The 9834-nt window shown below is 45.4% G+C and overlaps 1 protein-coding gene across 1 annotated transcript in view; it reads left to right on the plus strand.

Annotated features, from left to right (window-relative positions):
• LOC126385269 (SLIT-ROBO Rho GTPase-activating protein 1-like) overlaps positions 1 to 9834 on the plus strand; it is a 43881-nt gene that overhangs the window by 32199 nt on the left and 1848 nt on the right. Inside the window, exons 14-22 of the mRNA XM_050036879.1 lie at positions 265 to 325; positions 670 to 747; positions 831 to 965; positions 2792 to 2897; positions 4548 to 4772; positions 5519 to 5598; positions 5966 to 6146; positions 8146 to 8277; positions 8831 to 9173. Coding sequence (XP_049892836.1) covers positions 265 to 325; positions 670 to 747; positions 831 to 965; positions 2792 to 2897; positions 4548 to 4772; positions 5519 to 5598; positions 5966 to 6146; positions 8146 to 8277; positions 8831 to 9173 — 1341 coding nt within the window. The remainder of the gene's footprint in view (positions 1 to 264; positions 326 to 669; positions 748 to 830; positions 966 to 2791; positions 2898 to 4547; positions 4773 to 5518; positions 5599 to 5965; positions 6147 to 8145; positions 8278 to 8830; positions 9174 to 9834) is intronic.

The raw sequence follows: 9834 nt of genomic DNA on the forward strand, positions 1-9834 counted from the left end.
TGTGAGGACTCTAAAACTTCACCTGAGCCTCCCTCGGCATATGGGTGAGTAGATAATGACTGAATTTACATTTTTGGGTGCACTATCCCTTTAAGCAAAATGTGAAGTTTTACGCTATAATCTGTGTGCTTCAGTAGTTTAATGCAGTGGTTTGAGACTGTACAGAAGTATTAAAATTTCAGACTCAGAACCAGGAGTGGAGAAGAACTCCAGAGTCAATAATCAATAATCAGTCCTGACTGTGAACCTGCTGACTGTTCACAGGATTCAACCAAAGCCATACCTTTGCTTGTGGAGAGCTGCATCCGCTACATCAACCTACACGGTGAGTTTCACTCACGACATCCAGGTTTGATCTGACCCAGCTGTTACTGATCAGAAGTACACATCTGTAGTTGTTATTTTTGTTTTAATCCTATGATATCGTATGTTGTGAATCACCTGTAACTCTGGTTTGAAAGACGTGATTAGTGTTTAGAGTTTATTGTTCTAATTAAATGCTGACACTTTTTAAAAGAGTAATCAGCTGTATCTGCAGGTCTTTAAAAGTCTTGAAAAACACTGATTCAGTTTCCTCTGATAAAAGCTCTGATAAGATATTAAAAATTCAGCGAGGTTACCATGACGACCCAACAGACTAACAGACAAACACCCGTCTGCTCCCAACAGGTCTTCAGCATCAGGGTATATTCCGGGTGTCAGGGTCACAGGTGGAGGTCAACGACATCAAGAACTCCTTCGAGAGAGGTGAGAGGTCGACCTGAAGGTCACGTGATCGACAGCGTCAGGCGGGTCAGGGTGTGACTGACTGTTTCTGTCTCGTCGTCCAGGTAACGACCCGCTGATTGACGAGGAAAGCAATCACGACATCAACTCGGTGGCTGGAGTGTTGAAGCTTTACTTCAGAGGTTTGGAGAACCCGCTGTTCCCCAAGGAGAGGTTCAATGACCTCATTTCCTGCGTCCGTGAGTAACGCCATCTGTTTACTGCTGCGCGTCGGGTAGTTCTTCGCCCCCACGTCGTGCATTAAAACCGTTTGGAACACACCTACTAGTGGATTAACCCTTACTTAATCAGTGTCTCCAGTAGGGCTGTCACATCATCTCGTTCATGATAATACTGGTATAATTTTTAATGTAGAATAAGAAAAATTCATATCGCGATATTTGGACTTGTTGACATACTGACGTCATACTGTTACCCACGGCAACAACAAGCATGGCTGACAGTGAAATGATGATGGACTCCTTGGTGGTTCCAGAAAGAGGAGCAGCTTCAGTAGGAATAAACTGTGGCGTCTGCTCAGAGGGAACTCATTCAGCGGCTCCTCTGGCAGCAGCACAGCGTCTCTCCCTCTCCTCTCCGATTCTGTCACAAACCTTTGCTGATGGAAACCTACGTGAATAAACTCCATATATGTGACTGTCTCATGACAGCCTGTCACAGGTTACAGCCTGACTGGCTATTATCGTGTTGCAATATATTTTTGTTACAGCCTGACTGGCTATTATCGTGTTGCAATATATTTTTTGCAATAAAATATATTGTGATTTGTGGCGTCGGTAGCGTAGTGGATAGTGCCGGCGCCCCATGTACAGAGGCAATGCCTCGCTACAGCGAGGATCGAGTCCGGCTTGCAACCATTTGCTGCATGTCACCCCATTTCACTCTGTCCTGTACATTAAAGGCAAAAAGCCCGAAAAAATAATCTTAAACATACATATATATATATATATTGTGATTTTGTACTTTTTTCAAATGTGAATTTTGTCCCCAAAGAAAAACTTTGTCTGCATTCGTTTGATCTGTTAAGATAAAGTTTTCAGTCTGTTTCAGATATTTATATCACAGTAAAATGTCTCTAGTGGACTGAAAAAGATTATTCTTGTAGCTACCTAGTAGTTTAATTTGTATTGGTAATATTAATAATTCATATAATAAAAAACCTGATACCTGGCATTGTGTGTGACGACATGATACTGCCACACAAAGATATCATGATACTTTGCTGTATGGATTTTTCCCCTGACTCCTGGAATAGAAAACGTGGAAAAAATTCACTGAATTTCTACATCTCAATTTCCAGGCTTGGAGAGGTCATGGTGTTGGTAAAGTCCTTGAAAGTTTTGGAAAAATCATGGAATTTTGTTAAGTTTAAAGAAATGATTTGTTACGTTAAACTTCCGTAGATAATCTTCCACATTACGCAGCATGACGGCAGATTTATTTTCTGTAGCTTTTGACGTAACGCAGCTCTGATGTGTGTCGAGACGTCACGTTTGGGTTACTGCATAGAATGATTATGATTCAATATGTAACATTTGCTGTAAAGCGTACAGTGCTGTGTACTCATATGTTGTTAATAGTCATGGAAATTTGGTTTGGGGTCCTTGAAAAATCTTGAAAAGGTTTGGAAATGACTTTAATGAAAATATTTGGGACTCCTTTGGTCGTTTATGTGACCTGAACGTTGGTGCTGCTTCCAGGAAGCTTGTTAATGAACATTAATTATCCTGATGTGGAAATAAAGACTGAATTTCTCTTCAGCCCACACACACACACACGCACGCGCACACACACACACACACACACACACGCACACACACTCGTCCCCTCTCAGTTCCCCTGTCTTTGTGTCTCCTCAGCGTCTCTTTGTGTTTGTGAAACTCGTCCTCCTCAGCAGAGATAAAGATCCGCCTGCTGTCGTCGTCTCACAGACACCTCTCACTGTCTCAGGACTGACGATGATGATGATGATGACAGCTCTTCTGATGTGTGTTTCTTGCCGCAGGGATCGAGAACATGTACGAGAGAGCGCAGTGCATCCGTAAGATCCTGCTGGGCGTCCCCAGGGCGACGCTGGTGGTGATGCGTTACCTGTTCGCCTTCCTCAACCAGTGAGTTCCCGCTCACGCCTCAAATCATCATGTTGTTCCATTTCCACAGAGTTGCTCCTCTCGTCCTGACGCTGAGGAGAGGACACACAGCTCTCCTGTGGTAAAGAGGAGAGAGGAGCACACTTACAGCAGCTCTGCAGCCTCTCAAATAAATATAGAATGAGAGCAGCCAGCGATGAAGAGGAGGAGGAGGAGGGGGGCAGAGTGTGATGTGCAGGTGTGATGTAGCAGCTTGAATCTATCGGTGCGTTTATTAACAGCACCGTGAAGTGCGTTCACCTCCAGTGTTATTAAAGCAGGAGCTGCTTCACTGTTGAGGACTCAGAGAATATTTATCTGTCCTGTGAGCGCTGGCGCACTGAGTGTGGAAACATTTTAACATCAGCATCTTATTAAGACACACGTTTATAAACAATAATCTGACTGCTGAACACACGTTAGGTTTTAACTGGCAGCAAATAGTTTCACAGAGGAGGAAAGTTTTAAAGCCTGTGTTCAGCTGCACAGTTTTTATTTCATTGAGGGTTTGTGTCATCAGTTTCTGCAGCTCTCTGCTCATATAAAGAGATAAATTAATATTTGCTTCTCAACTACACAGTAAGATTTCATCACCTTGTCACGGTAGCAGTTAGCTGTGGTGGCGCTGAAACCTAACGTTATTCACACCACCTCAGCGTCTGCATTTTTAAAGGGATAGTGCACCCAAAAATGCAAATTCAGCCATTATCTACTCACCCATATGCCGAGGGAGGCTCAGGTGAAGTTTTAGAGTCCTCACATCACTTGCAGAGATCCAAGGGGAGAGGAGGTAGCAACACAACTCCACCTAATGGAGGCTGACGGCGCCCCAGATTCAAACGTCCAAAAACACATAATTGAAACCACAAAATATCTCCATACTGCTCGTCCGTAGTGATCCAAGTGTCCTGAAGCCCCGACATAAAAAGTTGTTTGGAAAAACCTCATTTGAACTCTGTTTTTAGCCTCATTGTAGCCTGTAGCTCTATTTTCAATTATGTGTTTTTGGACGTTTGAATCTGGGGCGCCGTCAGCCTCCATTAGGTGGAGTTGTGTTGCTACCTCCTCTCCCCTTGGATCTCTGCAAGTGATGTGAGGACTCTAAAACTTCACCTGAGCCTCCCTCGGCATATGGGTGAGTAGATAATGGCTGAATTTACATTTTTGTTTGCACTATCCCTTTCAAGTCTGCCAGAGACTACAGTTTTATAGCGTAGCGTATGTAGCCTTTATCGTTTGGAGCTGTTTGTGTGTTCCAGTGTGGACAGAGAGGGTTTGTAAGACAGATCTGTTATTTTTTTAAACGTAAGAGGAAGACATCATTTTTCAAAAATATCTCTAAACGTGTAGACGGAGCTTAAATCCATGACAGGTGTCGCAGACTCAGCCGCTGAAAACAACCTCACAAAGAGGTGATGACAGAATGTGAATACACTGAATGGCTGCTGCTGAAAACTGCTGAACATAAATGGGATCGATGTTTCGTCCAAACTATGAGACGTGTGATAACGACAGGATTTGAGCTTATAGATAAATAAAGAAGGTGTAAATAAAATATGATGCTGTGTGTTCTCTATGAGCCCAAACTGAGATATGAAAACTGATTTTAATAGTGCTAATGTTTCTCTTCAGCCTCTCCCAGTACAGCGACGAGAACATGATGGATGCTGGGAACCTGGCCATCGTCTTCGGCCCCACCCTCCTGCCCACACCAGACACGCTGGACCAGGTGGCCTGTCAGGCGCACGTCAACGAGGTCATCAAGACAGTGATCCTGAACCACGACAACATCTTCCCCGACACCAAGGAGCTGCCCGGCCCCGTGTACGAGAAGTGTATGACTGGAGACCAGTACTGGTGAGTTCACTGACACTTCAGCGGTCGTTAATCAGATTCATCTCATTATAATATCTTAATGTTATCACTGTGTCTGCGTCTCTACGTCCAGATTAACCTCCTGAACTCTGATCTTCACGTTACAGTCAAGCGTTTTCTGACATGAAGTTCGATTCCGTAAAACTTAATTTATCCCAAAGTAAATTCTTGTGTCAGAGAACGAGAGGCCTCACGAAAAACACTCCCGCTCTTTCTGAGTTATGTGACGTCATCCATCTTTTTAACCAGCGATCTTACGTTTCCTGTAATGATGGAGGGAAGATATCTCCTCCTCTGTAGCCATCTTCTCACCCCAGTTGCGGTATTTCCTCCTCAGCTCAGGAGGCTCATCAGCGCCGAGACAGTGCCAGGATAAATAAATGTGAACCTGAGAACATCAGAAACAAGTTTTATTTCCCAGGTCATCTTTAAAGCAGTGAGTGTAGAGCGTGTGTGTGTCAGTGTGGTTCTGTGTGTCAGTGTGGTTCTGTGTGTCAGTGTGGTTCTGAGTGGTTCTGTGAACAGTCGTCGTTCCTCTGCCATGAGCTGAACTCTTGACGTTGTGCCGGCGCTGCATTGTTGCATAAACGTCCTCAGACTCTTGATCAGCAGCCTCGTCTCCATCTGTTCATCCTGCTTTTGTTCCCATGTTGAATGGACAGTGTGTCGATCTGAGCTTCATCTTCCTCCTCCTCCTCTTCCTCCTCTTCTTCTTCCTCTTCCTGCAGCGAGAGTCCGTTCAGCGAGCCGGGGGCGTTGGAGGAGGCCGAGCCCGACGGCGGCACAGAGACCCAGACCAGCGACGAGGGTACGCACGACCCCTGACCTTCACACAATTCGCCCCCACACTCCCATCCCTCTGTGTGTGTCCCTGGTGGAGAGGGGTTGCTACGGCAACAGCAGCCATGGAGACATCTCCCCCTCCACCACACTCCCTCCCTCCGTTCTCCACACCCTCCTCCCCCTCCTCCTCCTCCTCCTCCTCCTCCCCTCCCCCTCCTCCTCCTCTCTCTGTATCAGGATTAATAGAAAAGACTGTTTGAATGCTGCGTTCTGATTGGTCGAGCTGTGGGAGGAACAAAGCCGCAGAGATGGCTGACTGACAGGTTCAGGTTCACCTCTTATCTTCATCTCCCCCCCCCCCCTCCTCCTCCTCCTCCTCTTTTCTCTGGCAGAGGGCGAGGGCGTGGAGGCGGTGGCGAGGTTCGACTACGTGGGCCGGTCGGGCCGCGAGCTCTCCTTCAAGAAGGGAGCGTCCCTGCAGCTCTTCCAGCGAGCGTCACATGACTGGTGGGAGGGGCGGCACAACGGCAACCACGGCCTGGTGCCTCACCAGTACATCGTGGTGAAGGACAGGCGAGTGCTCAGCTGCAAACACACACACACACACACCTCTTTATTCACACACTTTTATTTTAATATTGTTTCCATTTTGCTTTAATATGTCAGAGCTGCGGTCGACATTCAGAGGTGTTTTACCTTCTTAAATATTCATTTTTCTTACACCTGATAGATTTTATTCCTCTGTACAAACATTAAATCAATCCCAAACACATAGAAGTATGGATATATGAACATTGTTATATTATTTTAGAGTTAAATCTGAGTTTGTGAAGGACAGAGTTTATAAAAACCAGGTAGGAAAATGTTATTTTAATATTGTTTTGGTTTCAACATTACGTTAATTCAGACATTGTATTTAACATATTAATGATATAGTATGGGAAATGACCTATAATATGGTGTGGTATAGATGCACAAGAGTATTACAAATGTTGTATAACATAATAAAACATAGTGAATATGATATAGATCGTTTAAAAGGCGTTTTTTGTTTATTTGTACGTTTACAGCAGGTAGCATTAAAAACTTACCGTTATCATTTTATATTTCATCTATTTTTGATTATCTGCATTTTGAAATTGATGTTTTTCTGCCTTGTTTTTGCCTCAAATTCAGTTTTCTTAATTAAAACAATTGAAATAACACACAAACTGCACAACCTCTAATTCTGTAGGAACTCAAACTGCACTTAAAATAATGTTAATAGAGTCATACTTCTTCATCGGAACAGTTTGTGTGTAAAATGTAAAGATAAGGTAGCGACTCTTGCGTCTGTCTGTCTGCAGCTAATCTCACAGACTACTGGACCAATCAGCCTCATGTTGTGTGTGCACATTTATAACTGTGTGCTCAATGATCTCTCGTGGTTGCAGTGAACCTGTTTATTGACCAATTGTTCCATCACTGACTCCTCGCTCCTCTGAACCGGCCGGTCGGGGCTGCAAGTTTTCCAGAAATCATCTCGTCTAAAAACATCGAGCCTCACCGTCTGTTACAGGACACAATTTGTCCTTCGTCGGGACTCAAAAACTGACACCCATAGAAAAGTTTTGTCTCATTTTGAATCGGAGCATCTGCAGATTAACTACATACCTGATACAGTTTATTATCATCAGGCACAATACAAGAATTGGTCAACTGTTCTTGTTATCTTCGCTGCTGTGAAGGTGACATTTCCACCAGGCGGTTGATCCGTTTCTGTACTCTTTGTGTCTGTGGTGGCAGGTGTACGAAAATGTAGTACAACCTGCAACTCGAGCAACAGCCCTGGAGCCAGTAAAAATTTAGCAGGGAGATGATCAGGGAGATCTGGGCGCTGGTTAGATGGAGGGAAGTTTCCAACAGTTCATTCACACAGTAGCACCTCCTATTAAATTTCTACTAAGCAGTCTCCGAGTTGGTTTCCCCTACGTGTATGAAACTTGGTTGGCACATGAAACACCTCAAGACTTACAAAAAAGTCTCTTGGAGCTGTAAACCCAACAGGAAGTCGGCCATTTTGAATTTACTGTGCAGTTTTGTGCATTTTGTGTCCATTTCCAGTTTGTACTTAAACAAACTCCTCCCACAGATTTAATCCAGTTGCCTTAAATTTTGTCTGAACAATCTAAAGTGAAACAGATCATTAGAGCACCCGCACTCGATGCAGAAAACACCATCTCACTCCTGTGTGCAGTGTCTGACTCTGACAGAAAAGAAGAGCTGCATCATCGAGGCCCGTCCATCGCTGCGTGCAGCTTCAATTATTACATGTATTTAACATTTTAAAGCAGAGTGTGTTTAAGCTCTTGTTAACATCAGTGTCTCATGTGATTCATGGACGAGCTGCAGCGATGCTTCAGGTGGATTTGTTTCACGGCGTGTTGATTCACAGACTTATTGGACTGAGAGAGTCACTAACTGCAGACTATCGATCAGCTAATTGATGATTGGTGTGTTGTGTTAGTCCAGCTCTCCTGTGTCAGAGCCATCTGTCCTGACTGAGAGTCTGTGTGTGTGTGTGTGTGTTCAGGGCCGACGTCATGTCCGACACGCTCAGTCAGAAGGCGGACAGCGACGGAGGAAGCAGCAGCACCGACGACAAGAGGTCCAGGAGCGAGCTGAGCTCCCCCACCGACATCAGACCACCGGAGACCTACAACAGGTCTGTGTGTGAGACACCTCCATTATCACAGGAGAGGAGACGGAGACGGTTTAAACTTCTCCTTCTCTCACCTCTATAAATACCATCAGGCTGTTCTCACTCCTGAGTCTCATGTGACTCCTCTCTCTCCCTCCGCCTGCACACATCACACACCTTTCACTCTCATCTCCTCACTGACAATACTTTAATCTATGGAGGAGAAGTGGCTGAGCAGTTTGCCTTCACTTATAATGGTGCATTTCATCCTGGACTCCTCTGTTCACACCGTCAGTGTCTAAGTGTCTGACAGCATTATGAAAGGATCCCTACAGAGATAGAGCTTTGTGTTACAGAGTCAGATCCGTGTCTCCGTGTTTATCAGACTGAATATTTACAGAAGGACTTTGACACAGAAACACAGGTGACAAATATTAAAGTTAAAACCTTTGGAAAATGACGTAGAGATGACGATCGTCTGAATCGTCCTCGACTTTATCTTTATGCTGTCGTTAGTCCTTCTGCCCTGAGTGACTGTAAACTGTACCCTAAAACTGTTTGTACTTCCTGTCGACAGTCACAGGAGGAAGAGGACCGACGGTTTATTCCGCCGCCCCCTCGGCCGCTCCAACGACAACCACTGCCACGGGAACGGAGGTGTGATGGAGAGAAGCTCCCCGCCGGTGACGGGTCACTTCAGCCCCAGGGAGCTGCTGCTTGGGCGGGGCCAGGGCTTGACCCCACCCCTTGACAGCCCTGAGCGCCGCCGCCGCTCAGCCGCCGCCGTGACCATGACGGTGAGCCGGCACGACTCGCTGCGGAGGCCGGAGGACACGCCCATCAGGCGCTCGAGCAGCGGGCAGCACGGCTTCAGTGAGTCCCATCGGTCCAGAGCTCTGGACCCCGACACACTGGCTCAGGTACACACACACACACACACACACACACGGATACAGTTAATGAAGTTAAATAGACGGCATTAATTAAAGCTGCGTTAATCAGTGTTTAATGGATTAAATTGAATTATGTGAAATGGGTCGCTCGTAGAGAATCATCAGAGATTCTGCAGCTGTTAAATGTTCTCATGTAAATATTCAGTTTACAGTCTGTGGTGTGTGTCTGCTCGCTGAGCTCATGAGCTCCTCTTTAAAACTGCTGCAGTCAGTATTCATGTGTTTGAATGTGTCCGTGTAAACCAGAGACACAGTTCTGCCTTTGTTGTGTAGTTTCTATTCTATATTTTTACAATAACAGCGTGAAGCTGTGTGTAGCAGCTGAATCTGCAGCTTTAAGGAGTTTATAGTGAGTTTCAGCTCATTGTTTATCCGTGTGACCACAACTTTACTGTTCAGGTTCACTGTCACCGCCCTCACTGCATCGTTTAATATCCAGTCCCTCCATGATTATCACACCAGTTAGCTACAGGAGCTACAGTCCCAGCTGGACGAGGACATCTAACTGGCCTACTGTCCTTGTCCCAGTATACAAGCACGGGAGGGGAATCCATTTATTGAGCCAAGTATGTGCGACTCCTCTACGATAGGTGGAGATATGCCCCCTTTCAGCTTGTTAGTATTGGAC

Source organism: Epinephelus moara, chromosome 23, assembly GCF_006386435.1.
Source record: "Epinephelus moara isolate mb chromosome 23, YSFRI_EMoa_1.0, whole genome shotgun sequence".
Lineage (NCBI taxonomy): Eukaryota > Metazoa > Chordata > Actinopteri > Perciformes > Serranidae > Epinephelus > Epinephelus moara.